At 40.8% G+C, this 18288-nt stretch overlaps 1 protein-coding gene and 1 non-coding gene across 5 annotated transcripts in view; both read right to left on the reverse strand.

Annotated features, from left to right (window-relative positions):
* Tia1 (TIA1 cytotoxic granule associated RNA binding protein) overlaps window positions 1–11713 on the reverse strand; it is a 30233-nt gene extending 18520 nt beyond the window's left edge. For 2 of the 4 annotated variants that reach the window (XR_003710700.1, XM_028762305.1), the window contains exons 1-2: window positions 11412–11627; window positions 537–633 (exon numbers count right to left, since the gene is read on the reverse strand). Coding sequence is in view for 3 of the 4 variants with exons in the window: in XM_028762305.1 (XP_028618138.1) it covers window positions 537–633; window positions 11412–11437 (123 nt within the window). In the remaining variant the exon portion in view is untranslated. Of the gene's footprint in view, window positions 1–536; window positions 634–11411 lie in introns of all 4 variants that reach the window. The other 2 variants (XM_028762301.1, XM_028762302.1) reach the window with 1 other exon arrangement.
* Window positions 11714–11972: 259 nt separating this feature from the next.
* On the reverse strand, window positions 11973–12043 carry Trnag-ccc. Its single transcript has one exon. It is a non-coding gene; the product is annotated as a tRNA-Gly (tRNA).
* Between the last annotated feature and the right edge of the window lie 6245 nt (window positions 12044–18288).

Consider the following 18288-nt stretch of genomic DNA (forward strand, 5'->3'; position numbering starts at 1 on the left):
CAGCTGTCGACTGTGTATATACAAGGAGCCACCAATGCTGACAGCTGGCCTGCACACACAAGCCCATTTTCCTGCTCACATATACAATCAACTTTGTTTTAAAAACTAGATATTATTCGTAGTTAACACCAACCATATGAGTAAGTTTTTATACAGTAAGGTCTGATTGATATTCAAGAAAACCTTTAAAAGTGAAGCTAAAAATGTTTTTTGTTATATATTTTTTCATTATAAGTCTACCCCAATTCCCAGTCTAATAACTGAACTTATAGGTCATTCAGCCAATTAATACTAGAGGTAAAACATTTCTGATGTACTCAACTTATAAGAGTGCGTACACACCATTCACTTAGCAAAAGAAACTTGGTTGCCTACTCAACAGGTTAATTACAAATTTACTAAGACCCCTATGAATCTAGACATTAAGGAAGAAGTTCTGCAGCAACGACAGCTTTCATTAGTATGTTAAGGAAGGAAGGAAGGGAGGAAGGAAGGAAGAAAGGAGGAAGAATAGTAATTGAGTGAAATACCCTTACATCCATAATCATTTTGCAGTTTTTACAAGGTCCGATCTGGCTAAAGAGCTGGAGGATGAGAGCTTCTGTCACATCTCGAGAAAGGTTACCGACGTATCTGGAATAGAGAGAAACGATTTACCATTTTAGATTTATTTTTTTGCTAAGCATGGTGCCTCATACCTGTAATCCCAACCTGCACAGGTTCAAGGCCAGTCTAGGCCACATGCTGAGTTCTAGGCCAGTTAGGGTTATAGAATGAGCTCCTGACCAAGGAGTGAAAATTCTTTTTTTTTTTTTTTATTATTATTTTATTATTTATTATATGTGAGTACACTGTAGCTGTCTCCAGACACCCATATGAGGGCATCAGATCTCATTGTAGATGGTTGTGAGCCACCATGTGGTTGCTGGGATTTGAACTCATGACCTCTAGAAGAGCAGTCAGTGCTCTTAACCACTGAGCCATCTCACCAGCCCAGGAGTGAAAATTCTTTTGTTGAATTTTGCTTGTTGAAAAATAAATTTGAGGGGCTGGAGAGATAGCTCAGTGGTTAAGAGCACTGACTGCTTTCCAGAGGTCCTGAGTTCAATTCCCAGAAACCACATGGTGGCTCACAACCATCTTAAAAAAGAAAAAAAAAAAAAAAAAGAAAAAGAAATTTTGGGAGCAGCCATAGATATATCTTTGACTCTTTCAAGATAAAACAAGTACCTCTACATGTCTATAAAGTAAAATTTTTTTCTTTTTCTAGTTTCTTTTTTTCTAGTGTTCAGGACAAAGCCACTGAGACCATGAGGATGCTGGTGGAAGAGGGCAAGGGAAAAGCACTGAGAAGCAACACTAAGGAATGGGTAGGAAAGGGGGACTTGGAAAGAGACCCTATATCTAATGGCAGTTTAGTCATGCTGGAGCCGACTGCTCCAAAAATGAGAAGTACAGGGGAAAGTGAAGCACTTTCCTTGCCTTTTGAGCAAGAGCTCGGACCAGATGAGATAATAAGGCCTTAGGGACCCAGGGGACACTCTTTGCGAAAAGACCTGAAACTCATGTCTACATCATGTGAGGTCAGTCTGGGATACACAAGATCTTGCTTCAGAGAGGGAGGAAGAGAGAAAGAAAAAAAGAAACGGAGAGGGAGGAGGCAGGCAGCCAGATAGCACACACCTGTAACCTAAGCCCTTGTGAGGTTGAGGTGTTCAAAGCCAGTCTGGAACACATAAGGAAATATTGTCTCAAATGTTGGGGCAGGGAGAGCAATGAAATCAACCAGCAAATCTTCCTTATGCAAATAGCATGAGGACTGAACCAATTATCTCAATAACTGCTAAAGCTGCCCTCGAATTTTATAAACAACGCTGTTTGTTGTTTCAAGTCTATTTAGCTGAATAAATACTAGCTCTCAACAAAAAGTACAAACAAATGTGCAATCTGCAGATCCTTCCTGTGCTGGAGCGAAAAAGTAAGTACTTTGTACTTTAAAATGTTTGGCTTTCTTTTCTTTCTTTTAAAGATAGGGTTATGATAATGTGGACCATGGTGTTCTTAAGGTGCCATTAATTCTCTCGCCTCAGTCTTCTGTGTGCTAGCTTACAGGCATGTCCTACTGTATGTGGCTTTTAATGAAAGAATTTATAGTTTATATCTTTCTTATTTTTACTTCCAAATGTTTCCTTAAGCCAGATGTAACAGCACAGATCTGCAATCCTAGCACTAATGAGGCTGAGGCAAGAGAACAGTGGGAAAGGTCAGGCTGGGCTACTTAGTGAGACTCTGAAATGAGAAAGAAATAGAGCCTCAAAAAATATATATCTAGTGGCAAGTAACAAGGGGAAGTCTATAAGCAACAACAGGAGTGCTGAGGTACCTGACCCCGATGGAAGATGTGGTGCAGCATCCTTCCAGGGATGGGATGAGGCAGACTATCATTTGATTTTGAATGTGGGCTAAAAGTTGTCTCTTTCCAAAATATTTTCTAAGCAAAGTTCCACACTCTTCCTGCAGAAGGTTGAGAAGGTTGTGTGTGTGTATGTGTTAGACAGGGTCTCTCTATATAGCCCTAGCTCTCCTGGAACTCAAGCTAGCCTCAAACTCACAGATCTGTCTGCCTCTGCTTCCAAGTGGTGGGATTAAAAAGGTGTGCCCTTAAACCTGATTTCAATACACTTTTTGTTTTGTTTTGTTTTGTTTGAGACAGGGTTTCTCTGTATAGCCCTGGCTGTCCTGGAACTCACTCTGTAGACCAGGCTGGCCAGAACTCAGAAATCTGCCTGCTTCTGCCTCCCAAGTGCTGGGATTAAAGGCATGCGCCACCACCGCCCGGCCTCAAATACACTTTTAAATAAATTTCTCATATTATTACACTATTCAACTTTTTTTTTTCTTATGATTTATACTTACTCTCCCGACCAAAACTTTGTACTGGAGCAGTTACAAGCCAAGACTCTTTGTCATATATCTATGAGAACTGAACCTAGGGCCTTTACCATCCCCAGCCTTTTAAAACTATTTTCATTAATATGTGAGATTCGGTTTTGTTAAGTTGCAGAACTTGCAACTTGCAGGCTTGAACTTGCAATTCCCTGACTCACTTTCCAGAGTAGCCAAGATCACAGGCTGTACCACCAGGCCTGGCTCCACGCCCTCCAAATACCATATTGGCATTTACTGCAGCCTTTTTGGAATCATATACCAATATTGTGCAGATTTATAAAGTCAAGTCAGTGTAGAAAAAGTTAAATACTAATGTCAGTGAGATGAAAACTGTTATCTTTGGTCTGTTGTACTGTTATAACAAAATATGTGAGGCTGGGTAACACCCACAGGTTGGTTTGGCCTATGATTCTGATGGCTGGAAAATTTAAACATGACACTGGCATTTTTGAGACTGCATATTGAACCTGGGTTGGTTTCACTGGTAACAACTAAGTCTATTAATCTTTTTCCAAGATAGTGTTCTTATGACTTCACAGCCTTTAACTAGGACTCACTTATATTGTTTTGATTTTTTTTTTTTTTTTTTTTGAGACAGGGTTTCTCTATGTAGTCCTGGCTGTCCTGGAACTCACTCTGTAGACCAGGTTGGCCTCGAACTCAGAAATCTGCCTCCCTCTGCCTCCCAAGTGCTGGGATTAGAGGCGTGCACCACCACTGCCCGGCCTAGTCTGGAACTCTTAATCTTCCTACTGCTACCTCTGAAATGCTGGAGTTACACACACACACAAACAGGACTCACCCCTTAAAGAATCTACTATCTCCTAACATAATACAAGGGTCAAGCTTCCGGGGCATGAACTTTTTTAGGGGAGAAACCCCACAATCATCCATCCATTCATTCATCCATTGTATCTGGAACTGAAGATATAACCAAGCTGGGAAAGTAGGCACTACTGGAACCCCTGCTTTTGAGTGTCACCAATACACACAACATGCATATGCATACACACATCAGTATATGAATGTAACCTCAAAGTGAAAACAGATTATGATTACCTAAGAGAATGAGATTTAAGTGTCATCATTTTGAACTAAGATACTTTAGTTAAAAAAGAAAGGAAAGATGGAAGGAAGGAGACAGAGAAACAGAAACACACATGCACGCTCGCGGGCACGCGGGCACACGGGCACATGGGCGGGCGGGTGGGCGGAGGTGGAGAGAATAAAACAAAAACATGGTTGGCTGACTATGGCAGCACATGCCAGTAATTCCAGAACTTCAAAGCCAGCCTGAGTTATACAAAGACTTGTCTAAAAACAAAACAAAACAAACAAACAAACAAAAAACAAAACAACAACAAAAAACCACAAACCTCCCCAAAAAAACAAAACCAAATCTGAGCTAGCAAGACGGCTCAGTGAGTTATGGCACTTGACATAAAGTCTGACGACCCAAGTTTGATTCCTGGGACCCACATGATGAAGAACAGACCCAACCCAGTGTGCTTTGACACCCACCCCCACAAACACGTACCAAGTCATGCACACAAATATATAAATGAATGCAATTTAAACATGTAAAAACCAACCAACCAAGCAAACGAAAAACCATATGGAAACACAAATAATACACAGCTGGCTAAACGGGAGTTAACTGGTAACTCCACAGGAAAGGCAGCTAGTTTTCAGTGCCCCTTTCTTGTAACTTTTCTGTAGCTTTTCTAAATGACTGTCACCTAACAAACTAGAGCTGACTGTAAGGGCACCAATACTACTAGTGACAACGTGACAGCTCTGTTCAATATACCACAACTGAAGCTAGGATGTGCTAGGCAAGCAACCTTATCCCCTGAGCAACATGGAGTTTTGAAGTAGAAAGCTTAAATTTTCAGATAGTTGTAAAATCAGTATGGTGTAGGAACACTTCTGTAATCCCATCATTTGGGGGGAGGCAGAGGTAGAAAGATCAGAGTTCAAGGACAACAGCAGCTACATGAGACCCTGTCTCAACATTCCCCACTCCCGTCTAAAATCAAAGTTATGAAAATGGAATCCAAAACTCTTGAAATATTCATTTTTATTTATACAGCTCTAGATAGAAAGCAGAACGTTTACAAAGCAGAATGTTAAACTGGACTTGTCTTTGCTACATTATACTAAAATATGTTATTTTATAAGGGAAAGACTGAAAATCTAAGGGAAAAGCATAAGTAGATTTTTTTTTAAATTTTATTTATTTATTATATGTAAGTACACTGTAGCTGTCTTCAGACACCCCACAAGAGGGTATCAGATATCATTACAGATGGTTGTGAGCCACCATGTGGTTGCTGGGATTTGAACTCATGACCTCTGGAAGAGCAGTCAGTGCTCTTAACCACTGAGCCATCTCACCAGCCCAAGTAGATTTTTTTTATGTATGTAAACCCACTGTCGCTGTCTTCAGACACACCAGAAGAGAGCATCAGATCCCGATACAGATGGTTGAGAGCCACCATGTGGTTGCTGGGAATTGAACTCAGGACCTCTGGAAAAGCAGTCAGTGCTCTTAAGTGCTGAGCAAGCTGTCCAGCCCCTACATAAGTTGATTTTTAAACTAATGATAAATTTTTTATTATCAGCAGAGATTTTGAAAGATGGATTAGGTAACTACTATCTAGAACATTGGTTCTCAACCTGTGGGTCACGACCCTCTGGTGGATGGACAACCCTTTCACAGGGGTCCAAAACCAAATATCCTGAGCATCAGATATTTACACTATAATTCATAACAGTAACAAAATTAGTTATGAAGTAGCAATGAAAATAATTTTATAGATGGGGGTCACCATAACATGAGGAACTCATTTAAAGGGTAGCAGCATTAGGAAGGTTGAGAACCACTGGTCTAGAAGATCCCTGACTGGAATATATCAAGCCCTAATGAGAGGCTGGAGAGATGACTCAGAAGTTAAAAGTACTTGCTGCTCTTACAGATGACAAAGGTTCAAATCTCAATGGGATCCGATGCACTCACTCTTCTGGTGTGTCTGAAGAGAGCAAGAGTGTACTCATACATATAAGATAAATAAAATTTTAAAATTATATTGAATATATATATATATATATATAAAATCTTTTTTTGTTGTTTCCCTTACTCTGTATAACTAAATCTTAAAAACAAAATAAAAACCAACTGGAGTTGGGCATGGTGGTACAGGACTTTAATCCCAGTATTTGGGAGGCAGAGGCAGTTGGAGGTCAGCCTGGTCCACTAAGTGAGTCCAGGGATAGCCTGTCTTGAAAATCAAAAAAGAAAAAGAAACCAGAGTGGCACATGCTTTTAATCTAGGAGGTAGAGAAAGGAGGGGCTGGCCTAGTCTACATAGGGAGTTTCAGGATAGCAAGGGTTACAGAGTAAGAGCCTGTCTTAAAAACAAACAAACACACACACACCCTGGGGGAGAGGGCTAGCAAGATGGCTCAGTAGGTAAGGGTACTTGCTGCCAAACATCTGAGTTCAGTCACTGGAACTCACGTATAAAAAGAGAGACCTGCTCACAAAGATGTCCTCTGACTTCCATCTCCCACCCCAAATAAAATGTCTTTAGTTCCAACACTTGGGAGGTTAGGCATAACCATCACTAGTTTGAGGCAGCCTTTCAAACAAAAGGGAGATTTTGTCTTAAAAGGAAACTGGCCAGGCAGTGGTGGCGCACGCCTTTAATTCCAGCACTTGGGAGGCAGAGGCAGGTGGATTTCTGAGTTCGAGACCAGCCTGGTCTACAGAGTGAGTTCCAGGACAAAAACAAAAAAAGAAACTGTAAAATACTACAGACTTGAATGTAATGTTTTTTTTTGGTTTGGTTTTCTGAGACAGAGTTTCTCTGTATAGCCTGACTCTCCTGGAATTCACTCTATAGGCTAGGCTGTCCTCAAACTCAATGATCCTATGGGCTTTGCCTCTCCAGTGCTGGAATAAGGCATAAACTACCTTGTCTGGTGTCAATCTAATCTCTAATTAAGAATAAACAAGCACAAGGCCAAGCTAGGCTATACAGTAAGGCACAGTCTCAAAACAAAACAAAACAAAACAAAAACAGAAGGAAATAAAAAGAAACAAAGAAAGAAATGGAAAAACAAGCAAATAGCAAATACAACTAAGCCCAAAAGAGAAAAAGAGATGCTATTTCATAGATATTATAAGGTCAAACTGTCTGGAGAGAAGTGGGATAAAAATTACAAATACACAGGGTGGTAGAAAGAGAAAGTCCAGATCAGCATTCAGCAATTATTTAGCTGCAGGCTGTCAGTGATGCTATAAAATTATATAATTATAAATTATTAATTGATAATCCTAGCAGCTGCAAAGGCCACACAGTAACTACACAGCTGTCTCAAAAAGAGTATAAATCACACAAAAGATGTTAGAGTGGATCCTAGGAAATCCAGCAGTTAACACTAACACTATGTTTTTCTAGTTTAGTGTAGGTTTTTAGTTTACAAATTCAAAGTTTTTTTTAAAATTTATTTATTATAAGTACATTGTTGCTGTCTTCAGATACCCATAAGACGGCATCAGATCTCATTGTAGATGGTTGTGAGCCACCATATGGTTGCTGGGATTTAAACTCATGACCTCTGGAAGAGCAGTCAGTGTTCTTAACCACTGAGCCATCTCACCAGCCCACAAATTCAGTTTTAAAGTGACCAAAGCCAATTCAGACTTACTATACATATTTTTACTTTTATTTATTTTTTAAAGATTTATTTATTTCATTTATATGTGAGTACATTGTAGTTGTCTTCAGACACATCAGAAAAGGGCATCTTATTACAAATGGTTGTGAGCCACCATGTGGTTGCTAGGAATTGAACTCAGGACCTCTGGAAGAACAGTCAGTGCTCTTATCCCCTGAGCCATCTCTCCAGCTCCATATTTTTATTTTTTATTTTTATTATGGACAAATTCAAACTTACACACGGGAAGAATAATACATGTACACAACCCAACCACTCACCACAAATCTTTTAATTATACCTTGAATATTCCTGAAAATTATCTTGCTGAATAAACGTTTCATTTTTCTTTTTTTTTTTACATTTCATTTTTCTTATATTTTCAAAGTATTTCAAATTGCTGACAATCTCTAACTTAATAAGATGTCATTGCTGAAAACTAAAGCAAATGAAGAAGCTTCCCCAGTCATTAGAAACACAGATGAGAGTAAAACAAGCTACTCCCAAAGTAAAATCTTGACTTCTTGAACTGTACCAGATTTTAAAAACAAGTGTGCTTACTTACCATGCACCAGACTGTGGCTGAGAATATACATTAAAATAGAAAGTCCTGACTTCCAGTCACTAAGGTGAGCACTTCAAACTTAAAAACACTATTGGGAACATTTTTAGGGTTAGTGCCTACCAGTATTTAACCAATACTGGCTGAGTGGTAGAATGCAGTTTCGACTGAAGGGGTAGGAGCAGCAGGGGAAGGGATAATAGGGGATTTTAAATCATAGACTACTTTCAGAAGAATACTCTTGAATGGAATGCTTTACTGAAGGATGCAAAGAAAAAGTAGTCACTGCTGTAGCAGGTAACAAAATTGTGGGGTTGTTTTCTTTTCTTTTCCAAGACAGTATCTCATTGTGTAGCCCTGGCTGTCCTGGAACTCACTCTGTACCAGAGACTTGGCCTCAAACTCAAAAATCCACCTGCCTCTGCCTCACTAGTTGCTGTAATTAAAGATGAATGAGACTTTGCCCGGCAAGGAATTTTTTCTTAAAGTATATGATTTTGAGCAAGCTGCTGGAACATTAAGCTTAGCTTTCCTTTGATTATAAAATGCCTTTTCCCTTAGTTCTAATAAGTGAGCATGTCAAGCATCTGGCACAAACTAAAGATCTATCCAACTTTCTATGAATGAATGGACTCCAATCAATACTTCCCTGGTCTCAATATAGTGCTACTTAAATGCCTGCTTTGGAAATGATAACATGTCCTTATTGGATATTTCCATGTATGTACTAAAATGGTTATGTTATCATCCATATATTTCTGCAAATTTTTATTTTGTTTTGTTTTTGCAAATTTTTAAAATTAAACAAATATATAAAATTTTTATAAAGCATAGCTGGAGAGATGGCTCAGCAGTTAATATCACTTGTTCTTGAAGAGGGCCTTGGTTTGGTTCCCAGCACCTACATGGTGGCTCACAACCACCCCTGACTCCAGTTCAGGAGATCCAGGACCTTTTGACTTCTGAAGGCACATACATACATGCAGACAAAATACTCTAAAACAGATATGAAGCTTTAAGAAAGTTTTCAAGTATCTTATAAGGACACCAAAAAGCATAGCAGCATGAATTCCAAAATGCTAAGATGAAAAAGGGAAAATTTCCTACAAATATGTGTTTAATACATTTTAGGGAGTATTCACCTATAGATACAATCTTTCCAAAAACAAATGGTCATGCCCTAAGTATTGCATCCTTACTAAAAAGCTACTTCAAGGTCTCATAAACTAGAAAGATAATTAATATATCAAGAAAAGTGTAAACGTGGTGTGGTGGTACAAGCCTGTAATCCTAGCACTTGAAAACCAGAAGCAAAAAGAGGACCTTCACAAGTTTGGAAGCCAGCCTCATATACAAAGGATGACCCAGGCCAGTCAAGATGGGAGGGAGAAGAAACAAAAATGTAAATTGGGTATGGAAGATTTGAATCCTAGCACTTGGGACTGAGATAAAACTAACAGTTCTGAGCCAGTACAGGTATAGTTCAAGGATAATCTGGGTTACACATAAGATCCTGTTTCCAAAAAAAAAAAAAAAAGTAACTATACATATACATTAAACATAGCAACTTGAAATTTAAATTTGGGCAAAGCGTATGGCACAGACTTTAACCACACTGTTCAGAGGCAGAGGCAGGCAAATCTCTGTTTGTTCTAGGCCAATCTGGTCTGTAACAGTGAGTCTCAGACAGCCAGAGATATATAGTGACACCCTGTCTCAATAAAACGAAACAAGCCGAGCAGTGGTGGCGCATGCCTGTAATCCCAGCACTTGGGAGGCAGAGACAGGTGGCTGAGTTCGAGGCCAGCCTGCTCTACAGAGTGAGTTCCAGGACAGAGAAACCCTATCTCGAATGGCTGAGCGGTTGAGAGCACTGACTACTCTTCCGAAGGTCATGAGTTCGGATCCCAGCAACCACATGGTGGCTCACAACCACCCATAATGAGATCTGATGCCCTCTTAGGGTGTCTGAAGACAGCAACAGTGTACTTACATATAATAAATAAGTAAAAACTTAAAAAAAAATAAATAAATAAGACAAAACAGAAAAAGGAAATTGAGAAAGGGAAAAATAGTAAGTTTACCTGTACTTCAGTATAATTTTAATATCTAGAAAATTTCAAAAAGAACTCTAATGTACATAGCTCTAAAAGTACCAAGATTCTAAAAATAAAAACAAAAAGCTAGGTGCAAAGTTAAGCTCTCTGACATGATACATGTTAATTCTACTTCATTTATATGAACTATGTGCACGATGCATTATGTTGCAATCTTCAAATATACCGGGGGGGGGGGGGGAGGGGGGGCAAAAACAAAACCAACCCACAATTCCTTGAGCTTTTCCTTTTTGTCCTGTGAAATCCAACAAAGGCAGAACCACCTAATCCAGTGCGATGGAAAACAAAGACTGCAAGGGGAAGTTACACGACAAAGACAATATCCTAAACTCGAGTTATTAAATACTCACTAAAGAAACTTAAGACTTGACTGACCACAGTTGCTCCCATTAATAAAAATGTCAACCACTAGTAGCAAATGGTGGTAAATATGTTTTAATTAAACCCACTTTCCCTCAGTAGATGCATCCCTCCGAGTGAGATTCCATTTAAGAACGGTTTCAACATCCTTGGGTGTCCAGTTGGGTTTTTGGTCGAGGGTCAGGGGAGTGCTACAGAAGGAAAGCCGAAGACCTTCGAAAAAGATGCCTGGGTTTTTGTTTTGTTTTGTTTTTCCCAGTTCTCAACTGCAAGTATAAAGTTTTTACCTCAGCCTCAAGAATTAAAAATGAAAAATCCTACCAAAAGAAAAGAGAAAGGAAGTTCCAGATGGAAACCTGGAAAAGATTCATCGAAAAGAGGGGGCGGGGAAAAAAAGGACGCAAGCATGGGACTACGGGAGGCTGTGCCGAGTCCTGAGGAGAGCTTTGAATGAAAAGTCCTTCCTCCAGGTCTGGGGGCCGCGGGTGCGGCCGGCCGAGGGGTGACAGGGGCCGAGCCCCTCTCTCGCCATCGTCCTCTCGGCCCGTCTCGGCTCTAAGCATTCTGGCGTGCGCACGGGAGGGAGGAACCACCACAGCGCGGCGTCCACGGAGAACAATAGGCTGCAGAGAGGCGCAGGGCCGCGGCCTCCCTACGGGGCGACCACCATCCCGCCTCCCTCAACGCTGCTCCAGACTCACAGAGTCTTGGGCATCTCGTCCTCCATGGCTGCAGCGGTCGCGGCGGCACCTCAGGGTCCAGCTCCCTGCCCTTCGCCACCTCCCAAATCGTTGAGGCGGCTATGGCTGCGGAAGAGCCGGCCTCCTCGCTTGACTGGAGGCTACTTCGCTTTCTTCTTTGGCAGCGATTACACAAAAAATGCCCGGCCCACCGCGAACAATGAAACCCCGATCCAAGATGGCGGCGAGTCGGGCGCCTAGGAGCCGACAGCCGAGTGACCCGCGCCGCGCATGCGCCCAGCCAGCTAGCACGCTCACCCTCCTAGCAGCAGGCCTAGGCTTCAAGTCCGGGGTTCACTTGTTGCGCAGCCGCGCTTCCCCCGGGCAAGAGAAGGCGCAGAGTGCGCAGGCGCAGTGCCAATAGTTTAGAATTTGTGTAGTTTTAGAGGGAGTGTTTCATTTGTGAATTATATAATGAAATAAAAATCTTTGAGGAAGTTAAAGAAATAAAATAACAGGTGTTTTTATAGCAGAAACAATATATTTTTGCAAACTATTTATTTTAGGAGAGAACAAAAGACATGCGCCGCCCGGGAATCGAACCCGGGTCGCAAGAATGGGAATCTTGCATGATACCACTACACCAGCGGCGCTGTTGAGAAGTTGGCTCTCCAGGAACTCATAGGAGATACATGAGTATCTCTGAATACCGGATTCTTGATTTATGTCAGTGAAAATAAGAACGAATTGATACTTGTACCTTTTTCGTTGCTTTATGAAACGATTCATTCTCATCTCAATGCTGTTGAGTGGGTGTTTTAGAAAAATCTCGATTTTCATTTTTGTTTATTATTTAAAATTAAGAGTTTCGGTAAGATAATAATGTCTACTTGACAATAAGCAATACTTTGCGAGCAGGAATCATATTTATGTCTGGATTTCTTTTGTATACTCAATGTAATTGAAAAGCTGGCAAAAAACAGTTACTGTTGCAGATTGGTGAGAAGAATCTCAACAGTCAGCCCTTGCTTATGGTTCAGAATTAATGGCTCTGGAATGTGGTTCCCGTACTCCTATCCTTTCTTATTACACTTTACATATTCTTTGAAGCATTTATTAAAGATGTGAAAGTTTTTGTATCCAATGTCGTTCATTTACATCAGTGGTTTTCAACCTTTCTAATATTGCGACCTCTTAATACAGTTCCTCGTATTGTAGTGACTCCAATCATAACATTATTTTTGTTGCTACTTCGTAATTATAATTTTGTTACTGTAATGAATTGTAATGTAAATACTTTCGGCGTTAGAGCGTTGTCAAAGGGGTCGCGACCCACGGTTTGAGAACCAATTATTTACCGTCACATTTGGGATTCTCTCCTCCCTCCCTCCCTCCCTCCCTTTCCTTCCTTGCTTTCTCCCTCCCTCCTTTCCTTCCTTCTTTTCCTTCCTCTTTTCTGTTTTTCAAGACAGGGGTTCTCTGTGCAGAACTGGCTGTCCTGGAATTAGCTCTGTAGACTAAGCTAGCTTCAAACTCAAAAGATCCTCTTGCTTCTGCCTCCCTAATGCTGGAATTAAAAGTATGAACCATCACCGCCCCATGATTGGGAGTTTTACTTCTATAATTATCTCTAGAATACATCATGTTTTCAGATTATATAGAGTCTATATTATAGACAGATAACAAATATTGTCCACACTTCAGAACATAGAAGTAGGTAGGAAATTCAAAAGTTCAAAGCCAGCCAATGCTACTCAGGGACAACCTCCCCCCTTCAAATAAACAAACAAATAGTAATTTTAAGGAAGGGTATGGAAAGTATTTTGAACACTTTGTGGGGGGAGAATCTATTTAAAAACGGCTTTTAGTTCATCAACAAAGGTGTTCAACTGTAACAAGCTTTAGCCCATTACCAGCCCAGCGATCTTTCTGACTCTATGCTTTTACTTTCTGAGTGTTTCATACAAACAGAATCATACAATATGTGTCTTCTTGAAACAGTCCCTTCTCTTTTTGGAGACAGGATTTCTCTGTGTAGTTCTGGCTGTCCTGGAACTTGCTCTGTAGACCAGGCTGCCCTTGAATTCACAGAAATCTGCCTGCCTCTGCCTCCCAAGTGCTGGGATTAAAGGTGTGTACCACTGTCTGGCAACTTTAAAAAAACAAAACAAAACAGAACCAAAAAAACCTACACCTAGTGTCAATTTTTCAGTACAGGTATTCTTATACACTGGTATATTTTTTGAGACACCTTGACATGTAAACTAGGCTTCCTGACTCAGCCTCCTAGATTTGGGGATTATACATGTGACCCATCACACCAGGCCAAAGCTAGATCCTCTTTCTTTCTTTCTTTCTTTCTTTCTTTCTTTCCTTTCTTCTCTTTTCTTTAACTTTATTTCTGTAGGATAGATTCCTAAACATAGGATTATTGAATTACATATATGTATAAAAATCATAGTAGGCAAACATTTTGTTTTTTTGTGGGGAAATCACACATGTAACTCCAGTATTCCAGTGACTAAGGTGGGAGGATTATTTCGAGTTCATAGCCAGCCTGGGCTATAGTGTAAGATCTTACCTCAAAAATAAACTAACACATAAGTAAATAATGGAAAACATAAACCAAACCAACCAATCCATAGCATCAAGGACAAAGCTGTGGTCCTCATTCACTTCCCTTTAAGAGTGGTTCAAAGGCGGGTCCTAAGCTGCCTTCCTCTGCACCCTCCATTTTGTCTTACTGAGATATTATGTCTTAATGAGATATTATTAATTTTATTTGTTTTTGCTATATAAGAGATTAAAGTGCTCTCTCTCTTTCTCTCTCTTCCCCTACACACACACACACACCCCCACACCCACACCCATATATTCTCTGTCTTCCTCATGTTCCTTGCCCCCCTTTCGATACTGGGTCTCACATGTAGGTTGTCTAGCCTGGGACTTGCAATGTACATCTACTAGGCTAGCCTCGAAATCACAAAGATCCACCTGCCTCTATCTCTGCCACCAAAGTACTGGGATTTGTACTACAGGCATGTGCTTCATTCCTTCATTCATTCCTGGATACCTTTTCTTTTTCTTTTTTTTTTGTTTTGTTTTGTTTTGTTTTGTTTTTCGAGACACGGTTTCTCTGTGTAGCCCAGGCTGTCCTGGAACTCACTCTGTAGACCAGGCTGGCCTCGAACTCAGAAATCCGCCTGCCTCTGCCTCCCAAGTGCTGGAATTAAAGTCGTGCGCCACCACTGCCCAGCTCTGGCTACATTTTCTTGTGCATTTTTTTTTTTCAGAATATATACAACCTAAGTGTCCTAAGTTTAGCTATTTCACTTCAACAAAATTCAAATTTTGATGAAAATGATGAGTTTTGACTCTTCCATAGCAGCTGTCGTTTAGCCTACCTCTTTTTGATATTTAGGCATGCCCAGTGTTGGGGGTAAGGTTCTGGAAGGGTTTCTGCTCTTTGCCAGAGGCCCTTGAAGGTAGAGTTGCTCTAGCAAAAAACAGCCTCCAGGTGGCGCTCAATCTACACTATAGCTAAGGATACTACCAAGGCCCTAGGTCTTCAGAGCCAGGAGTGAGGATGCAGAGAGCCACCAGGCTTTGATAGTTCTAAACTTCCGAGGTTTTCTCAGCCTTTCTCAGGCTTGTCATTTCTGTTTGGCCCCTAGGCCATAGACCTTCTCCCACAAACACTCATCTCAAAGTCATATGTCTTACTGGGAAAAATCTTAAGAAAAAATGCACAAAGGAAATTGTTCAATCACGTGCTCAAGAAGCTTCTGTATGTCAAGTTCCAGAGGACTCCGTCTCCCGAAATTTAGGGTGGGCTTCTTTTTTTGAGAGAGATACATTTTCTGCAAGGCAGAACTCTGTTTAGCTGTACGGTGTTGCTCAAGTGGCAGCAGCCAACCTGCTATTTATAGTTACAAATGTTTGGACAAAAATTTGCAAAAGCAGAAAGATGAAGCAATTTACTGCTTCCTGTCGATTAAGAGAGCTTTTTTTTTTTCATTTTGGGTAAAATTAATGACAATCCTAATGATTGTCCTAGTATAAGAAAATACTTATTTGTGGCTAGTTATTAATGCATTTCGTTTTAAAATTCTACTCTTGGCTGGGTATGGTGCTAAATCCCAGCATTTATCCCTAGTTCCCAGAGGTAGAAGCAGAAGGATCTCTGTGATTAGAGGCAACATTTTTGTTCTCTGTGTTCTTAAAGACAAACATGGCAGTAGACAAACTAATAAAGACAGATTTTAATCAGTAAGATACTATTGCAATAGGGAAAATTCCAGCAGCTTGCACATAATTTGTATAGAGGTGATGGAATATTTTCGGGCAAGAATGAGGTAGTGGAAGGATCTGAGCATGGGCTCAGTAGGGCAAGGGTATCCAAAGATCAGAGAAGCAGGAAGTCAGTCCATGTGCTGCGGGACATGTGCTGCTGTCAGCAGCAGATTGTCCATCAGAATCCAGATTTAAAAAATTTAAGGTAAATAGGGCTAGGGAGATAGATGTCTTAGGTCCCATGTTGGGGCCTATTCCTCCCTTTTGTTTTTGTAAATAAGTTTTCAACGTGCCATTGGCACGTTCCACAATCCCTTGTGCCTGAGGATTATATGGCAAGCCAGTTATATGACGGACACCAAGCCTCAGACAAAACTGTTGAAAAGTTTTAGATGTATAAGCTGGTGCATTATCAGTCTTCAGCTGAAGGGGCTTGCCCCAAGCAGCCCAGGCTTCAAGACAGTGAGTAATAACATGTGACACTTTTTCTCCCGCAAGGGGGGTGGAATGAATGATGCCAGAGCATGTATCCACAGATACATGAATAAATTTTTGTTTTCCAAAGGCATTGCAATGTGTAACATCCATTTGCCAGATATGAAGAGGTTGCAGACCTCTGGGATTGATCCCTATAGATGGAGAGGGTCTGAATTCTGCACAGGAGGTATATTTCAGAACAATATCTCGCGCTTCTGCACGAGTTAAATGAAACTTTAATCTTAGGGTATTAGCTGGTACATGATAGAGTTTATGGAATTCAACTGCGCCTTCTAATGGCGAACATACCCAATATAGGTTTTTAGTGGCTTTATCAGCAATAGCATTAGCCTGAGACATAGGTCCAGGAAGCAATGAATGTGCTCTCATGTGTTGAATAAAAAATGGGTGACACCTATTGCGAATATGGTGTTGAATATCTTTAAATATCTCAGCAACCATGCTTTTAGGGTGGATAAAATCAGCCACTTCTAATTGTTTAACAGCTCCTACAACATAATGCGAATCTGAAATTATGTTTATAGGCTCTGAAAATCTTTGCAACACTATCGCTACAATAGCACATTCTACTAATTGGGGAGATGTATAATCAAACTGAATTCGAGTAGGGACATTATTAACCACATAACAACCAATGCCTGTCTTAGAACCATCGGTATAAATATCCAATGCTTGATGAATAGGATGTGTCTTAGTAACTTTGGGAAATATAAATGAGTTAGAAAGAGTAAATTGTAACAAGGGATGTTTAGGATAATGATTATCAATATTTCCAGGGAATGAGCATTTTAAAATTGTCCAAGCATCTTGAGATGCACATAAAACTTGAATTTGATACATAGTATAAGGACATACAATTGTATTAGGATATTGTCCAAAATGCATCATGGACAGCTGAAGTCCCTTTAAAGCCAATTCTGCAACTAAGGTAGGATAATAGCCTAAAGTCTTTCCAGGAGAGCTATGTGGGTGAATCCATAGCAAGGGTCCCTCTTGCCACAGTACTGCAGTTGGTTGTTGAGGAGAGGGAAGAATACATAACTGGAAAGATAATTCGGGGTTAAGTCTATCTAGTTGGGTTTCGGCACCAGTTGCGGGGCGCCGCCTCGCCGATAAGGAGAACGCCACGCTCAGGATTCTTCTGACAGCAGTTTTATTGTTACAGCTCTTTTAGTGTTACAGCTCTCTTAGATGGTAGTGTTACAGCTCTCTTAGATGGTAGTGAGGCGAGGGACCCCAAGCCCCAAAAGCCTATGGCTTATATAGAGCTTTAGGAGACGTGCCACACACTCATTGGCTCTTATGATGTCGCCAAATTAGCATACTGGTTTTCGCGCCTTGCGCAGGCACACATTCAAGCAAGGCTCGCAAGAAGAACCAGGAAGCAGGAAACCGGCGCCATCTTGCAATGGCGGACGCGGCTCCTAACATCGTGCAACCTATCTGCATTTGCTAATGGCCTCTCTGTGGAGTAAATTGCTCTAAAGTAACCCTTCCCAACTCTGTAGGTTCTTTTTTAAAAATGTTAAGTCTTTATTATTTTGTTTTATAAGTGCCTGGTCTCGGAGAAGGCCAGAAGAGCATGGCGGATCCCCTGGAACTGGAGTTACAGACAGTTGCCATGTGCATGCTGGGGATCAAACCCTCTTCTCTGGAAAAGCAACAGATGCTCTTAACCACTGAGCCGTCTTTCCATGGAATTCTTCTTGGTGGTCTTGAGTCTTCTGAAAGAGACTGCTTTTTCAGACAACATTCCTTTGAGGAAATGTGTGCTATATTACACGTCATAGGGTGGGAATGCTGGTACAGGCTAGTAACTCCAACCCTTTCTGGGTTCAGACAGGAGGAATCAAAGTTTGAGGCCTGCCAACCTGAGTTGCATTGGGAGACCTTATCCCCAAAACAAACAAAAATTATACTTTATGTATGTGGTAACATTTTCTCTCTTGGTTTTGCTTTATTGCTACTGCTGTTTGTTCTGTTGTTTTGAAAAACAGGTTCTTGCCGGGCGGTGGTGGCGCACGCCTTTAATCCCAGCACTTGGGAGGCAGAGGCAGGCGGATTTCTGAGTTCGAGAGTTCGAGGCTAGCCTGGTCTACAGAGTGAG

The sequence above is a fragment of the Grammomys surdaster genome, unplaced genomic scaffold (genome assembly GCF_004785775.1).
Source record: "Grammomys surdaster isolate TR1022 unplaced genomic scaffold, NIH_TR_1.0 133, whole genome shotgun sequence".
Classification (NCBI taxonomy): Eukaryota; Metazoa; Chordata; class Mammalia; order Rodentia; family Muridae; genus Grammomys; species Grammomys surdaster.